At 40.5% G+C, this 18,722-nt stretch overlaps 1 protein-coding gene across 1 annotated transcript in view; it reads right to left on the reverse strand.

Moving 5' to 3' along the window:
- The window catches only part of SUSD4 (sushi domain containing 4), a 30,183-nt gene extending 11,964 nt beyond the window's left edge, over window positions 1-18,219 (reverse strand). Inside the window, exons 1-4 of the mRNA XM_074162330.1 lie at window positions 18,177-18,219; window positions 17,781-18,032; window positions 10,569-10,748; window positions 6,900-7,088 (exon numbers count right to left, since the gene is read on the reverse strand). Of these exons, the coding sequence (XP_074018431.1) occupies window positions 6,900-7,088; window positions 10,569-10,748; window positions 17,781-18,032; window positions 18,177-18,219 (664 nt within the window). The remainder of the gene's footprint in view (window positions 1-6,899; window positions 7,089-10,568; window positions 10,749-17,780; window positions 18,033-18,176) is intronic.
- Window positions 18,220-18,722: the final 503 nt, after the last annotated feature.

Here is an 18,722-nt window from a genome sequence, read left to right on the forward strand (position 1 = left end):
ACATACCAGTGTTTTTATGTTATTTTAATCCCTCTTTCTTTAATAGCCTTTTCCTCTTTGTTTATAAGCAAGAATCCCTTCAGCCTGTGTTACCCACACCAGTCATCGGGGATTGACAGAGGGAAGGAATGCTGGAATAGACAAGCTTTGTTCCAGGGCTTAGCTGGAGGCTGAGGAAATTGGGCTATAACCACCTGGGAGAAGGAAAAGCATAGGAAAAGGTCCATTTCCCAGTGGAGTGCTACTAGGGAAAAAAAAAAAAAGGAAGGAAAACCAGCTGATCTTAGCACTATAATACGACAAACCAGATTACAAGGACAGGAAGGTGTGGAAAAGTATCAGTTTCTGTTATTGATGTTTAGTTACCAAGTGCCTGCCTACACTGATTGGTGAAACTGCCACCCTTTAAATATTCAGGTTTATACCTGGAAGTGAACAATCCTATGCAGCGAGTAGACTTCCTAATGCATAGAGTCTGTAGCTACAGTCCCCTCCACTTGTGGAAGACCTTCGGTGATTGCACTGTGTAGCCAAATTTAATGAACGTGTCCATAAAGCACAGAGATATTTGATTTCAAGGTAGACAATGTAGTGTGCTTTTCCTTTCCGAGGAGCCCTGCCAGATACAGTTAAAGATTAATATTATACAACAGCCCTCAGGGAGAAATTTTATCTGCTTCCCCCCACCTAATCCCCAGCATATTTAAAGAACCACGGATAAAACACTACATGAATCTGGCAGCTAACGTGGAACTTCAGGGCAGAAATTATGGCTCCATAAAAAAGTTGGGATGTCTGGCTGATTCTGGAAATGCTAAGGAGTTTCTGAAAGGTGACAAAGCAGGTGTAAAACAATGATTTACTGTGACAGTCCTGTGCATCAAGTAGAAACAGAAGACATAAAAGAAACAGATTACAAAAGAAACATTGTTGTTCTGTTGCTTTCTTGAAAAACTATAAGCAGTGGAGAAGGCATCTATTTCAATCACAGCCAAGATTAAAGAAGAATTCTGCGATGCAAAAAAGGAGCAGTCACTTAGAAATATAATGGTATTTATCTTCTTCAAACAGTGTCTTCAACTTGGAGACTGTTCTCTGAAGCCCCCATCCCTCATCATGAGAGCTGTAAAGAGCCCGCTTTTGGGTATCATTCTGTCTCAAAATGTGATTTGGTTCTCTTTCTGTTTCACTTTGCAATACAACTGTTGGAGTTCAGAGATTGGATGATTATTAAGCAGTATGCCCACAGAAGAACACGGTTTGTCTGCCTGGTATTTCATGTCACTGTGCTCTTGCTGAATTCAGTTCTATTCCATGCTTCTTCAGCTGCGGGTAAAGGTGTACAGATGAATTTCAGCATTCTCCAACAGCACAAAAGTCCAGATATTCCAAGTCACCATAGGGAGCTCCTTAAAGTGTTCATGCAGGGTGGCCAGATGCATGTCATTTCTGCAGTCCTGGGTGATGAATGAATTAAATGTCTACACTGCAGAAACACACAGAATTATTGAATGACTTTTTAAAGATGACTATCGTTTTAAACTTCTTCGTCACACTTGGCGTTCTGTGACTCACCCCCAGGGTGGAAGACTGTCAGCCTATTTCATCCTTTGGCCATCAGACTAAAAGTGTCACCGATGCAATGGTGTTGCCCAAGGGAAGGTGCTCACAAATATTGGTGTCTGCTGCTGTTTGAGCATTTACTGCTGGCTTTCGTTACAGAGTTGCAAGAAGTACTGCTGTAGGCAGTGAATATATTCTGAAATGCCACTTTCGCCGGAGCTATTAAAAACAAGGCTGTCAACGCATCTTATGTTAATATTAACTCAGTTAACTTGGATGACCTCTTTGGCAGTTGAGCAATATTTAATTTATTCTCCCCTCCTGCCTGCAAGCTGAGTAGGTGTAAACATAGCACAGAATCCTGGTATCTACCTCTCTTAATTTATTAATACTGCAGCGTTTCACAACTTGCTTGTCTTGCTGCCCTCTGCTCCTTCTACAGGGTTTTTATCTGTTGGAGATCTGCTGCATCAACATTATCTTCCCTGAGGATACGCATCAGTCTGTCATGCTGGAATTTATCTAAAGCTTTCTCAATGTCAACAAAGAAACACAGAGAGAAATCCTTTCACACTAACGAACAATATCTCAGGCTTGGGATGGCTTACTTTATTCTGACTCCTGAACACAAACCGATTACAGGCTGACTTGCATCTTTTTTCTCAGGGTATCGCTGGATGTTCCATCAAGAATTTAAAATATTTTAAGGGCATAGTTTATCAAACATATAGCTTGGTGTCAATCACTGTTTATGGCATTAGCAATTTAATTAGAATTGTTATACAAGAATGAAGATTTTTTGAAGCTTTCCTTCAAACTATCCTGTGTGTAGTTGGTTAGAAAGTTGAAGCTCCTTCGTTTTGAAATATTAAGCACCTGTGGCATTTCACCCCTAGTATCAGCCTCCCCCAGAGCTCTGTCATGCTCTTTACTTTCTAGGTTCTATGTATGTCAGAATTATCAGACCCTCTCTACAAGTGTCTGTCCTCAGGCTTAGGGACTGAATCATTTTAAAGCTCTGTCCTGTATTCTTGCCTGTCTTTCCAGAATATTTTTTTATTTATAGTATACTTTGCTGGTTTTAATTCTCATATGAATAACCCCGTTTTCAGACACTTCCTGGTGCTCTAGGAAGGCTGTGTTTGGGTTCCCTTGCACTTGTGGTTTGTTGTGCGATTGTCTTAATTCCTTGCTTCTCCTATCTTTCTCTCATAGTTTCTGTAACTTTTAGGATCCCTTCTGTAATCAGTTGTCAGCTTAGTGTTACATCTTTTCACCTCGCCCCACAATGAGGTGGTTTTATATACCAGAGTTCTCAAATGCCTTCAGTTTTCCTCTATGTTTTTCCTCTCTTCTACTCATTGACTCTCCCCTTTGAAGTCTGTTCCTCATGCTTGATTCATTTTGTTTTGATTCTACCTACAAAAATGTGAAATATTTTCTATTTAACATTCTTTCAAGCTTAACCTCAGCTGGAGAATCTGTTGATCCTACCATGTAGAATGAAATTCTGATACTGCAGCAGATCTGATTTCCTGCAGGAGCAGCTTCTGTGTTCAGCTGGGATGATGCTGAAACTAGACATTTCAGGTAACAGGATCATTTCTGCTGTTGCAAATTCAATCAACCTGTTTTTCTTTTTACTCTTGAATACAAAGCCAGGAATTCCCAATTACACTAACCATACAACTGCTTTATATTCTAGCATTAGCACTAAAATCAAATTCTCCCAGCCCTTCCTCTCTTTGCCTGCTTTTCCCCCTGTTCTTTATGAGCACCATGCCTTACGTCTTCTTGGAAGTCTTCCAAAGGGCATAAAAGATGAAAATACAGAGGCCAGATGGCAAGGTGTGTAATCACATGCCCATCACGTTCCCAAAGTACTATTGGCTTTTTGGTAGGGTTTTTTTTTTAATTTCTCTAAATCCTGTGCAATGTCTTTATTCACCTTAAAGTATCATATCATAAACGTTTCCTGGTTCTATACATTTAATTTCACAGAATTCTATACTGGTATGCTTTCAAGTGTTTGTTCTCCAGAGTTTTTGGAAGCCATCTGATTTTACAATTCATGTTTATACCCCATGTGGGAATCTTCAATTTAAGAGTTTTTCCACCCCATCTTTTGCATAGCTGATTTTACAGAAGGCAATCACTAACTCAGTTTAAGTTTCTACAGATGGATGATTAACCCCAAATTGGTAACTTAAAAATCATATAAATAAATAAAATAACATTTTCCTTAGATTTTCATATATGCTTGGAAGTGGCTAGTGAGTTTCACTACAAAAGAAAGTTTAAAAAACTTCTGCATAATTATGAAATTCCACTAGAAAAAAGGATATTAAGAAAATTAAAGATGTAAATCAAGGACTTAAAGGAAAAGAAAATTCAGTGTTAAGATGCTTCATCTTATCTTCTAAATGACACTAAAATTTTCTAGCGCTGCTAGAACACCACCATTTACCCTACTATCATTCTCAGATACAGACAAACCATTTCAACCAAAGCTCCCCGAATGATTCAGCTTGAGGCAGACACTCAAAAAATCAATCTGAATGTTTTAAATCTGGCACAGGCACAAGCATTTAAGAAGAAGATCTCATACCAGTAAATACTTGGCAATCTGAGTGCAAGGCGTCCTTATGTGCCTGAGCTCTAACAATTCCCCTGATCGCATGCAAAGGGCTGTTTCTGAGGAGCTGCTGCATAACTCTGCAGCATTGGCTGCACTTCAATATCAGGTATCTCCGTTTTCAGGCACTGCTGTGACTGAAGCAACAGTGATTTTAATTATCAGAAAAAATCTTCTTCCCTATCAGCAAAATTAGGCTCTCGCCAGAGCCTGTGGAAGCTCTGCACTTGGCAATACTGAGAATAAGACTGGACTTGAGCATGAGAAATCATGGGAGCTGAGTGGCCCCCGGTGTAACTATTTATTTAATTGGAGCCACAAACCCTTCATTCAGAATTTATTTGGCCTGACAAAGAGGGAAAAATTCACGAGATTGACATATAGCATTTGTGTGATTACACACACACTTAAGAAGTTCCTTTTGTGAAGGCTTCAAGAAGAGCATATATCAAAATGAGAAAGCTGTAAGCAGCATTGGTTAGAGCAGGGTAAAAGCTCTAAAATGGTTTACTGTAGCTTCCTAACAGCCATTTCCTTTTAATCATTACCGTATTAAAATACTGAGCGGGACATGTTATTAGAATAAATTCTGAATTGATCCTGGAAATAAATAAATGGAATTAATTTTTTATTTACAGATTTCCTCTGTGAAAAATACTGCTTGGCGACATTATACCTCACATTAAAAGGAATACTGAAAAATGAGCTTGACGTCAGTATGCAAGGTGCAGAATGAAAAATATGCAAGGAGGGAATTTTGGCCGCTAATTGGGAGTAGTGGATTGCAACAAGATTCCTGGAGACTGGCACCCCCTGCATAAATCACTCGGACAAACACTTTGAAACGAGGGCATCTCAGGCTGATTTACCCAATCTGGATTTAATTTGGAAGTTCGCTGTGTACCAAGTGAAGCATCCCTACAAGACAGATCACAAGGGAGATGTCAGGGCTGGCCTTTTAGTGTTGCTGCTCTCTCTTGTTACCCAACAGAAGCAGGGACAGCCCTGAAGCTGAGGAGAACCTGGTCTTGCCAGCGTCGTGCTCTGAACTTCGGTCTCCCATGGCTCACTCAACACACGCACAGATGGGCCACCAACATGGAATCACCACGGAAAGTTTTAACATTTAGAGAGAGAAATAAGAAAGTGATAAAAAGGAAAACTGGATCTAAATCAGAACTCAGGAGGCCTCCCAGGTGGCTTTAACCCCGTGTCTGGCACACACTGGTCCCCCCATTACAGATCATCCCAGTTGACTGGGGATGGTAACTTCTGACATGTTATTTAAAATGCAGAACTGTCAGGGCAGTTCTTATCTCATGTTTCAAACTAACAAGATAGAAGAGCCTCTCCATGACTTTTTAATACAAGCAATAAACAACAAGCACATGAGTTTTCTCCACTATTTTGATAGCAGCTGGAATGCCAACCTGTGTTAAGCGAAGGTAAGACACAACTTTTTCTGCTTCATACACTTGAGTTTCTGTATTTTAATGCTCTCATCTTCCTAACTGGAGAATTGTCATTTTTATCGAAGCAGTTATACTCTTGGATTAAGCCTAACAGGGCCCTTCTGATTTTTTTAATGTATTTACCATGCTATAAAAAACAACAAAGAAGCCTTCCAAAAATGGCTTACATAGAGCTGATTTGGGATTAATCTTTTCTGGCATGCTAAATAAAAATAATAATCATCGTGTTATGTCATTCCAAAATTGCAAAGGCTTTTTTGAGTTTTGGAACTTGCATTGTCAGTTAAAAATAGGGATCATTTTATTATTTTTGTGCAGTATATTGCTTTGTTGCTGCTGCTGGCAGATTTTTGCACTTCCAGAATGCTTAGCATTTAGCTCAGTGACATAAGCATCACATATGAATTCCTATAATTGCTTTTAGCTAAATTCTACATATAGCTAGCTTCCTTACAGGCTTGAAATAGAGCAAAACGGTAGTCCTTTTAGGGGAATGAAATGCAAAGGATGTATCTGGATTCTGATGACTTCCCAGTCTGTTCCATTCAAGATTCAGTATGAAGATGGAGGAAGGTAGTTCCCAAGGTTTTGACAGTGTATGAACAAGCCGGTGTCTTTGTTTTAAATGCATGGGATGCAAATGTAAATGCACTGCAATATCCTCCATTCCAGCACTGCAGCTACAGTCACAGATTGTTCCTTTTGGCTTGCTAAGATTTACCTCTGTTCCACACAGAGCGACCATAGTTTTTACATTCCTAATCAATAAATTAGCTCAGTCACAGATATTCAAGCGTGCAGCATCATGTAGCACTGAATAATGTCTGCAGCTGGCACAGCCCAGGCTTAGAGTTTCTATGGAGTATTTTTTAGTTCATCATGGAAATCTATCCGTATCTATAGAAACTCTGACCATCTGCACATGAATGTGAATTCCATAACCTCCTCAGTGTTTTTATTAGAAAAGCTGCAAAGAATTCACATTTTAAGGGCAATGCAATCACCGTTAAGAGCTTCCCTCTCTCGCATTTCGGACACGGAGAGAGCAAACATCAATTAACAGTGCAGTGAACCACAACAGGTTGCACGCAACAAAACCCAGATGGGTTCTGCGTGGCCTGTGGAAACATTACATATAGCATAAATGAGGTTATAGCCCCGAGTTAAAATCATACAGACCATGCTGATTTTGAGAAAATTGAAAGAAAAACGAACAATAAAACATTTACCTTCCACATCAAGGCACCTAGGTGGGCTATCTGACCAGATAAGGTTATACATGCACTCAAGGAACTCTGCCCCTTCTAGTTTATATCCAGGAAAGCACTGATAATACACCACTGTTCCTACGGGGAAGGAGGACTCGAACTCAGATATGTTAATGTAACTATGAGGAAGAACCAATGGCCTCAGGCAACCTGCAAATTAAGAAGAGGGAGGTATCTTTTATTATAAGGTGCTTATCTCAGTCATCTTAACACATCTTGGTTACAATTCCTAAATTGAAGAGTGTGGTATTTTTCATCTCTGCTAGGAAAGGCACGCCTGTATAATCTCCATCACATACATATGTCTCATTATCCTGTTTCAAACCCGTTCATTGTTTAGCCCGCACGCTTCACTAGCGTGGGATTCACTCTCAGCAAATGCAGGAAAGGTTTACTGAAAATGACAGTATTTTGTTTCACAAACATTCACTGGTTTAGCAGATGGCAATTTCTTTTTGAGGTAGAATCTTTAATAAATAAAGATTGTCATTTATATAAACCATGAGTTTTATTCCTGCTCTTAAAACTGACAGGCCTGTAAACCATCTTTAATATTAAAACTGCTCCTGTGACAAAGTGCACACAACTGTAGAAGATTTGCAGACAGAATTAATGACTTTGAAACTCCAGTCTGAGAAAGTCTAAAGGGATGTGACTTCCTATGAGCAGTCCCACAATAAACACTGAGTTAGGGCTCAGGTTGGGTTATCAAAAAGTTCAGGTACCTGTTATCACCAGAAATTGTAAATGTAGTCAGAGACTACGTTCTACTTCTGGAATTACTTCTGAGGGATTTGTACCATGGATAGTACTGAGCTGTGACAGTTGAATGGTCACCAGACATATCTGGTGCAAGAAAGAGCAGTGAATTTAATAGGTGACATGACTTTGTAACATGCCATTCACAGACATTCAGAGTCTGTTCAGAGCTAGTATTTAGATAAGAGTTGGTACCAGAGAAAAAAGCAATTCCTCATGGCCTTAGAAATGACCCTCTGGGTAATACTTAATACTGTTGATTTTTTAATTTGCAATAATGTGGAAGAAAGACAATTAGTAATCAGGGAATGAAAAATAATGCTATAAAGTCATGAGACTAATAGGAGCTACATTATGGCAATCCATAAATAGGTCTCTTGCCCCTACTAGGCATTTGTGAAGGATGTTCATAGGACTCCCATAATTTTAAGCCTGAGGGGAAACTAAAAGCAGTCTGAGAACTTCTTGTAAGATGCTGGCATCTGAAAGAAAAAGTCTCTGCAGCACTTCAAGTGGTTGTTTTCTTGCAGTGGTCATTTGAGGGAGAGGGACGAAAACAAAAGAAAAAAACAGAAAAAGCTTGAAAGCTTTTTGCAGCAAATGATTTTGATAACTGTTTTACCAGCTGGTTATCTCCCTGCTCAAATAAAGCCTCAAGCATCCTATCTCCTGGCCATTGCTCATACGTCTGATCAAGTGCGCTCCAACACATAACACACGGGTTCCTGCAAGCTGAGCAGCCCACTGAGCAGGACGATATAAATATCTTCCAGTGGGATAGAAAGAAAAAGTGCAGACTGCCTGAGCAAGACCAAGCTTTCTCCTCTCTGAACTGTATCAGGGAAAATTTTGTCCTGCTGGCTCATAATTATAATGCTTACTGGGTTCCTTGTAATGCAGGACAGAGATTTATTTGAATTTGTCTGACAGCCAAGTGGAGACCTAGGGATTTTCACAAACAAACACCTCAAGCTGCTTGAAAACTTAATTTTGACATTTTTTTGCTAAGTAATTCACATCATTCCGGACCAGTAATTATCATTATTATCTCGTGGCAAAAACAGTTTGAGGTTGGATTCTTACACGCTCTACAATCCTTTCCCACTGCTCTGCCAGAAAAAGAGGCATCTTAGCATCATGAGATTCCCCTGCCTGTTGTAATCAGAGGGCCACAGAAATGTAATTGACAGCCAACCAAGTGCAAGTAGACAAGTGCCTTTGTCATTATTAGTGCTTGACATAGCAAAAAGAAAATTCTGGAGACAATTTTGGAACAGGTTTATAGAATTTGGCAAAATGTGGCAGATACTTGACTCTGAATTGCTTATTCTCTACCTGTCTGGTAGTTACAGCACTTGGCTCTTGTGCAACTGATTTTTAAACTTTTATTAGCACCGCTTTATTTTGAAAAGCAGTTAATATCAAATATTGAGTAGCAGAAATTGATTGTGTTTCGTAGTATAAATAAAGCAACAGAAGAAAGTAACAAGGCAATAAGTACTTGGGGTACTTTTGCTTACCCAGTTAATACTGGCTCTCACAAAATTTCCACCTGCATCTTTGGCAAAAGATAATTTCACAGGTACTGTATTTGAGTATTCATCTCGCCTAACTGCAAGAGTTTTAATCTACCTTAACTAGATGTGAGCTGCACCCACTCTCAAAAGTGGTCTGTATACTTCATACTGCCATACGCGATGCCACTGCTGATAAAATACCCCAAAACTAGTGCCCACTTTTCCATGGGTTTGTGAAAACTCCCCTCTTCTATTAGCCCTATTCAGATACAACATGTGCATCTAAAACACAGAGCTAGCCCTGTAATGTGCCTGAATTTCTACATGCCTGTGCCGTAGTCTAAGATGAGACCTTGGGGGACAGTTTGATGTGCTCCAAGCTGAGGGTCCCTCATCATGGAGACACATAAAAACTAAGCTCCTGTGATCTCATCACTTTACAGCCCTGACTTTCCCGTCTTGCTCTGCCACCGTCACTCCTGAGAAGTGGCCCAAGTCCCCTTCCTGCCTGCCCCCACTCCGCAAATCGATGTGATGGTGTCATTAAGTGCCTACTTAAGAGAGAACTGTCAGCTTTAGGGGACGACAGACAGCTTTGAGGAAAGTTAAGACTAACCCAGTCTTTGCTACCAAAATGTGAATTGGTTAAAACGAAGTCAATGGTACTAACACAGGCGTGTCAGAAATGTAAAAGTAATGGCAGCCCAGCATTATTTAACTTCCATTCACTAAAGCCGTTTCTTGCGGTCTAAGCGAAGCTGGGATCTCATGCTACTAATAATACTAGTGCTGCTGCTAATGGCTTTTCTGGCCAAAATCATTCCTGTGCTCACCCTGAATTTTCAGGCAATGCCTTTGGGTTTAATGGACTGTGAACATGATCAACAACTCTGCTGAAAACTCCGATAGAACAACAGGTTCCAGCTGCTTCTCTTCTCTGCCCTTGCCTGCTGCACAAGGCAAAGAAAGGTAAATCGCAGTTAGGAGCTTAAGTATTTCCACAAATCTAGTGGTGCAAAAATGTCAGTTGCCCATCAGATCTTTTGCTTAACTTCTGGCTGGTTCAACCAACCCTGATTATTATTTTTTTTTAAATGCAATGTATCTGCATCAGATACAAAAAGCAGTATTTAAAGTAGTATTTTAAGTATGGGTATGTTCAGAAAGTGGCATGTTCTTTCCTGCAGTGAGCAACCGGGAGGAGAAATCAAAAAAACCTTAGCAGCAGCACTATTCAAATACTGTACAGTGGAGCTTATCAGACGACTGACATCCTTACAACTGTAGAAAAAAATATTGGCAAACTATCACAAGGTGCATGATCTGTAAAACAGGATGTGCTGGTGTACTAAACCTTGGCAAATGGGCAGATTATCCCATGTTCCATCGTCTTGACATACTGAAACCATGTTGTCTAAGTCAGGATAACGGATCTGGAATCCTTCATGACAGCTGATTATTAACTTATCGCCAGTCCTGTATGTCTTGTTATGAATCTCTGCATCTTCAACATGTGGAACAAGGCAATCTGTGACTTCATGAAAAAAAAAAATAGTAACTTAATTAAAAAAACATGACTAGCTATTCAATAATCAAGCTGTTAAGCAAAAGTCATCAGTTAATGTAAGTGCTCTGTTTAAACAGTTTGGAAAATTCATGCATTTCAGTAAATATGTCCTTTCCCTAGTTACCCATTGGTTACAAAGTACTGCAGTAGAAGCTGACATGCTACTATAATGGATCATTCCCCCAGACTTTTTTAAACAAACAAAATCAAGAGTGCTTAGGAAGAATGTTTTTAATTTTGTCCTTTCATTCATCATGTGTGCAAATTACACTGCACAGTCTGACTATCCAGAAGTCCCACGCGAAGGCAGACTCTTTGACAGCACTAAGGACAGGACGAAAGGAAAGATAAAATACAGATACGGCAGGAGGAACACAAAAAAGCTGCAGCTTTAGCAGAGAGACAGATACAAATCAGGTACATTTACAAGGGTTTATCCAGCTCCATTCCACTGAGTTCATTATGAGAATGTCTTCACTTTAATCTCATTGATTCTGTTTTAAATCAGATAATTTTATGTGCCTGAACTCATATGCCTTTAGAGGGCGTGCTTTTAAGGCCCTGAGAAGCATCTCAAGCGCTTGTAGAAGACTCTCAACAAGGGAAATGACTGCAAACGTCTAGTGATACACAGGCACAGGCTCTATTACCTGTCTGGGATACCTGTATCGGACAGTCTTATATCTCACCAGTGCCAAAGACACCCAAAAATAAAATAAACCCCAGAAGACTAAAAAATGTAAGTTGTTGTGGAAAGCAGAAGGAAAGGCTGAGGCAGGTTAAAACCCCCCTCCGCTGATACTGAATAATTAAGAGACAAGTCAAGAGGATATGAAGGAATAGTCCAGGTGACTCGAAGCTCATTGTCCTCGTAAACGCAGAGTGAGATTAAACAGTAGAGGAAAAGATTAAATATTGGGAAAATATAATCAAAATAATCTGTTTGTCTGCCAGCAGGTAATCCATGAGAGAGACGATGATAAAAATTTCTAGGCATCAAAACCCACAAAGCATTTCAGATAAAAGCAAGACAGTAAAAATACTATAAGCCTGTTCTATGCTGGTTTTTGTCCAACACTTCTACCACAAGAGACAATTATCTTCATTTAGGAATGCAATATTGATTTAAAAAAAAAAGTTTCGGAAGTCCCTTGAGACTTGAATAAAAGAGAAAGTTTCTGCCGTTTTCACCGTTATTTCTTACTGAAGAGGAAGAGGTAACACTAAATTTGTATTTAGCAATTAATTGTGAGCATGCACAAAGTGCGATAGCAACAGCTTGCTTGTTTGCTTAGAAGCGCAATTAGAAGCAAGATGAACTGTAATTCAGTATATGCAAACTACTAAGAGCAAATGTATTTCATTATATATTTATTTACTTAGGCAAACTAGGGCATCTGTTACTCTTGAGTAAGTGGAAGAGTATTGCTTCCCCAGTTAAAACATGCTTTACTTTGTACTTTCCCATTACAGGGATGTTCTCTAAAATACAGAGTACTTGCCTAACTTCTAGTATGGGGCACAGACACATTACTAATTAAAAATTTCTCCCTTTCTCTTGTCACTTTTGGCTCCTTGGCTGCTGGCGCTGGTAGCTCCTGCTGCCTGCAAGAGGGAGGGCTGGCAGTCTGCAGCAAGGAGTTTTATTAGAATTTATTCATTTATAAATGCCCAAGCCTGGGAGAATGAGTACCCTGAGAGAAGGTTATAAAACACACTGCGATGAAGGTGCAGACATGGCCTTCAAAGACGGGACAATTTTCTCTCTGGCAAGTTAATCAACAGAAGAGACAGCAGAGGATACCCCGTAGGAAATGCCTGATGCTGTGCCCGGAATACTGTCACCGAGAGGCTGCCCCAGGCACCCCTGAGGACAGGATGAGATAGATGGGGACCCTGCTCCGCCACCACGGAGACGGATGCCAGAAGATAATGTCAATGAACAGCTCGCTCTCTTGGCGTAACAGCTTTCTGTGGCTATACAAATAAGAGGTGTGTATACACACACTGCAGTAAAACAGGAGATCTGGCTTTCAAAGCGGGGGAAATTGATTCTGTAACAATGATCTATTACAGTGACTTCATCCCCATTATTCCAAGTAACAGCTATAGATCGGATCATTTCAAGCGGCCAGACGCTGGCAGAGAACCTTGACTAGTTGCTCACTGTGCTCCCCTTCGCCTGCAACACCCTGGCTGACTTTGACAACAGGCCCAGCGCAAGCCCCAGCTAAACACAAGACCGATGGACCACAGCGTTACAGCTCTTTTTCCTGGCACCTTGTGAGCAGACGCTTTCCCACTGCCTGAATTTGTCTTATTTAGCGCTCAGCCAGGTATAAATTGTGGTAGCCGTGTCTCCGCAAACAACTGGATTAGCTGGCATAAATTCTGCTTGGAAAAGCCAAGAATAAGTGACTGGATTTTAAAATGTCCTGCCCTAGAAAATAAACTGCTTTATTCTAAGTACTTTTCAGCAAATCCGTGGAAGCTGTTAAACCATTTAAGGGAATACACGATCTTTAACCAGCATCCAACAGCAATGGCCATGACTTACACTCCTTTCTGGCAGTTTTACATGATCTGCTTATATCTGCCATGTGAATATTAAAATGGGTCAGCCAAAAGAAGGCCCGAGTTAGGAACACATTTCTTATCTTCTCAGAGGCACAAAGAGGTGGGCTATGGCCAGCAGGCCTAACAGCCTGCAAGGAGCAAGGGCTTATCTTGACCTAACTTTCATGAAGACGCAGCTTTGTACATTAGTCCTTGGCTTTAGCAAACCAAGTGCGGCCCCCATCAAAGGAAGACTGGTCTGAAGAGTAAAATTTGTTAAACCCTATAGACATAGTGCTTTAGTTTATGTGCAAACCATGCATCATCTCTCAGAACTGTTCCTTCCAGACCATTGGGATGGAGGACCACCCTCCCTCCTCCCAAGAGCACCTGGACCATAAAGGCATCTCAGAAGGAAGGCATGACCTGGACACAGTGGAGATAGCCACACCATCCATGGGTACCAGCTGGGTTGGCATGGCTTGTGTCTACGCAGGTGAACTCTTACCCTCCAAAAATTGTCCCCGGTCCATGCTCATCCAGAAGCTGCTTGTAGGAGTTACTTGGGGAGCACTACTTGACATTGGCCAAAACCACGTCAGGGACCTTTCTAACACTGGAACAGAACGTGCAACTGAAGAACGGTGTCGTGGCCCACGCTCTGGCCCCGTTTTGTTTACTACTCTGTATGTAAACTCAAATGCAGAGGCCCAGTGCTCCTCTGTATTCCACTGTGGAGCGGTCTCCAAATTAGCCTTGACTACATCTAGCCACAGTACCGACAGGCTGGAATGTAGAGGAGCAGGGAGGAGAGATGACAGGAACATCATGGAGAATGGGATGAATGCAGGGACAGCTCATCTGCACCCTGTCCTAAAAGCAAACATTTAAGATCGATGCTGTCTCTTGTCTTTTACTAGTCTTGAATCCGTAGTACTGTGTTAGCAGGGTCGTTCTGTGGATGGCAAACACAGTATTGCAGTGCATATTAAATAGCACTTTCTCTTTATTATCTCTGCTCTTATTACAGCAGTGCACAGAGACTTCGCCAAAAATCTGTGGCCACTGTGCTAAGCACAGGTTACAAACATTGTATAGTGCTTGTAACCAGGCTTAAGAATCAGAAAACACCAGACAAGACAGAGAAGAGACGAAGAAATACAAATATTTCAGTCATCTCACAGATCCAGGGACAAAGGCAGAGAAACAAGTGCTACATGTCGTACAGGAAAACTGCAGCCTTCTACTTTCACTACTTTCCCTGCAGGTTTATCATCCCTGTCAGTCGGAGAACGAGGCACTGAGGACACCTCGAAGGCCTCTGCTTGCAGAAGCACTGGGAGAGGAGCTCTTCGCTCGGTTGCCGTCTCCATGTAGACTGTAAATTTCAATTCAATCTCATAGGAAAGAGGCGGCATTTGTTCCAAGTAGGGCAATAGTCTCAGCAGCCACATTATCACAGTGGGAGAAGATTAGATTAAAGTGTGAACAACATGACATATTGCTCTTAAACAGTAAATACAAATTTCCTACCTTAGAGCTTTGGTATTTATGTGCATAACCATATTAGAATTGATGGAAGTTACAGTCACAACACGCTGTAGAGCAGCACGAGAACATAACTCTAAGCACATGGATTTTTGACAGGGCATTTATTGGGCACCTAGTCATGCGACTTCATTCTCCTACTGACACTTAAAATCTCCTGCCTCTTAACGAGAAATGACAGACCTATAAAATCAAATTGATTGGATGGAGAGCTCCAGGCAAATGTATTAGCTTTAAAATCAATTACATTCTGAACAGGTTGCTTTACTGCCTTTGGTAAATAGCATTCCTTCATGATTAGAGATTGTTCTGGTAAACACGTAACGGCAATTAAACGTACATAACATATAGACATAAAATTATATGTAACCATCTTTAGTTGAATCCAAACTCATGAGATTAACTTCAAATTAACTCCAAAATATCGAGTGTTTTTACTGTTCGAGCTCAGCTGGCGATATATGACATTTACATACACTGGGATGAGAGGCATGTATGGCATACCACAGCCCCTGCCTGAAATGGGCAAATGCAATATAAAGTTTATTTTGCCTCGTGATAGCTGATGATGAGTGGTAAAACATTAACTTCTCCAGTAGTTGCTACAAATTTCAGATTTCTTTTTATGCATCATTACAGCATTTCTGCAATGAGGACTTCTACGTATATCATTAGACAGCTGAGAATTACAGACCCTGTTATAATTCCTCCTTAACTGTTCTCCAGATGTGCCATGTTTCTGCACTGCCCACCTCCCTGTCCTGTTCCTCTCTCATGACTCTGCTCTCAGTACTCAAAAGGATCACTCTAAAAAGCATTAAAGCAAATGCTTATGTCTCATGGATTGCCAGTGAGCCTTGGCTTAGTATTCCTTCTGAATCAGTGGTTGCATTGCGCATTGGAATGAATTAATTGTCATCTAATTTTTTTTTTTCCTATTGCTAAACCCTAGGATAGTTTAATAATACCTGAGGTATTATTATACTGTAAATCAGGAAAGTACTTAAGCACTTGCTTCACTAAATCCTAAATCAGGGTCCTGCTCTTCAGTCTAAATAATAAAAAGCATTTTTGCATATGCCTAATTTTAAGCACAGAACTTTAACAAGACTAATCACATAATTACAGTTATGCTCAAGCTTAAGTGCTTTGCTTGATCAGAGCAGTGGCTAGCAATCCTTATTAAGTGCTCTGTGCTGCAAAGTAATTATTATCTCTTAAGCAACTGTTGTCACATCATCCATCACATTCTCATCTTCCAATTTCTTTCTTTTTTGAAAACACCTGGCTCGAGTGCTGATGACAGTGACATCAGTGGCAGTTTTGCTGTTGGTGGCACTCTGATCAGAAACTTCCTCCACAGCTTTTCACTGGACTGGCGGGGCCTGCGAAGAGGTCTGAATATTCAATAAAACATATTAATGCTAATTTTAACAAATGCAGTGGATGATAAAGGTACTATTTCAAAGATGCACATCAAAATTCCTAGAAGCTACCTATAGTGGTTAAGAAAACAGATCTTCCAAGCATTATAGCTTTTTCTGGTGGTTCAAATACCCAGTTTAGACATATGCTGCTGTCACTCTACATGTATTTTTTCTTAAATAAGGATGAGATTAGAGACAAGGGCATTTATGAAAGGTGGTTGTAACAGTAGAGTATGTGATTTACGTACAGGCTACTCCCTCCATCTCCACTCTCAGGTACCACTGTCACACCCACCGCTCTTTAGGGTGGTTCCCTTCACGTCTGTCTCCTGAGCGTGGTCCTCCCAGGCACTGCCTGCTCTTCTTGTGGCACGTCCCTTCATCCACCCCTGTCCTGGTATAGAATCCTCGTACCCACCCACCCAGTGGCATAAACAAGGGCTTGCAGTTTGTTTTTATACACGCTGAGTGATGCATGATCCTATGCAGTAAGTTTATGAGCCACATAAGCCTTCGACTACTTTTGAACAAAGTCCATGTATTTATCTGATTTTAAATGATGGAAGGCATCCTGAAAATAGAATTTATCTCGTTGCATCTTGAAGACAACGAGGCAATGGCTAATGACTTCCGTGGAGAAGTCGCAACACTAAAATGTATGCACCAGATTCAACTAACACTTTTCGTTTAATAGCTGTGGGATTTTAATAGCTCTGTTAACCAAAAATAAATTGACAAAAATAACAAGTTATATTAATAGATTTGGTGAAATAAATAATTTGTGCTGCTTGGATGTATTTTGACAAAAATTTACACTTATGATATTCAAATTAACCCTGCCTCTATCTAACTCCTAGAAGAAAGTAATTTAACGCCCTAATCATTTAAAACCAAATGCAATTTCAAAAATGCAATACAATAAATTGATTTATGCCATAATAGTCTGAACTATCTCAAAGTAAACTTCTACTCTTGACTTCAAACTTCTGCAGTCCATGCATATTTGATATTCCTACTTGAATCATGCACACATCATAAAATATAATTGTTTAAAACTCCTGAATAGCAGAAACAGGAGGAAATGCATTATATTCTCCCAGTAAAATATTGCAGAAAGGAGTATTAATTGGGTGGTTTTAATAAGTAGTTACTGTTTACTTATACTGGAGATCGTTTTTTTTCTCTCTGCATCAATTCTTAAGAGGAGAAATGCATTATCTTTTTTTCTTCAGATTTCTTTATGTCCCTTTCAACACACGTGTGTGCGCACACACACAACCTCTCACAATATAAATTTAACTGAGAAATGGAGATTATGGATGAGATGGATGGAAAGTTAAAGTATGCAACAAACAAGACACAGTGAAACAGACTCCAGCCTTTTGTGTTTTGTGCTGAAACACGCAGACGTAGTACATGGACGAGTGAGAACTAACACCGATAAACTTCTTTAAGAAAACTGACTTACCTTCTTGTAGGCACACAGGTTTATCACTTGGTTTCCAGCTCAGGGAGCCATTAAAGTGTCTCACACAAAGTTTTTTTGAAGTACCGTTAAGCCTGTATCCTTCTTGGCAGTGAAACCGGACTACCACACTCTCAAAGAAAACACCTGCACTGGGCGTCTTGTATCCATGTTCAGGAGCTCCAGGATCAGCACAAGCATGAAGGTCATCAAACCCTATGCCAGACAAAGAGACAATCAAACTCTGTTCATTGACTTCTCACATAGCCATAGTCGTGCTTTTTCTAGGTTTTTTTCCCATTTGACATCTAATCTTCATGGGGGCCTCGTCTCTTCCATTAATGACCACCAGTGACCCTATTTGGGTATGGGGTTCTCCAGACTTGGGAGAAGACCAACCTCCAACTACAGCAGAAATATTCAGGTGACAGAAATACTCCATCTTGCCGTGCAACTACTGAGGGAAGCAAAATCAACCACACTCCACAGTAGCTGACCTGGATGAAAATAAAGCACTTGACCCAGCCTACCAGTGGGGACTGCATGGTAATGTCCCTGTAATTACTCCAGGCGACTATGGGATTTTGGAGGTGTGGTACAGTCACTGGAAAGAGTAATGATGTGTCAGAAGCAGAGAGGAAGAGGAAATAAAGAAAAGGGCATGAAACCTAACTGCCACCCAAAGACGTGACACTAAAACAGAAGATGAGCTCCTAAGTACAGCAAGATTTCTAGCTGGGAGGGAGCTCTACTGCAGGCAAAAGTGACATTGTGATGTTGGATGTAAGTGACCCCCGCTATCACATGGGCTTGGTGGCCCCACCAAATTCTTAGAACACTGTTATGGGAGCACTGCACTGATGCCAGAAGGAAGTTTGCAAAGCCCTTTACTTCCACAAAATTAACTGTAAAATAACAAAACAAAACACCAACAGTTGCAATCAT

This window comes from Numenius arquata, chromosome 2 (assembly GCF_964106895.1).
Source record: "Numenius arquata chromosome 2, bNumArq3.hap1.1, whole genome shotgun sequence".
Classification (NCBI taxonomy): domain Eukaryota; kingdom Metazoa; phylum Chordata; class Aves; order Charadriiformes; family Scolopacidae; genus Numenius; species Numenius arquata.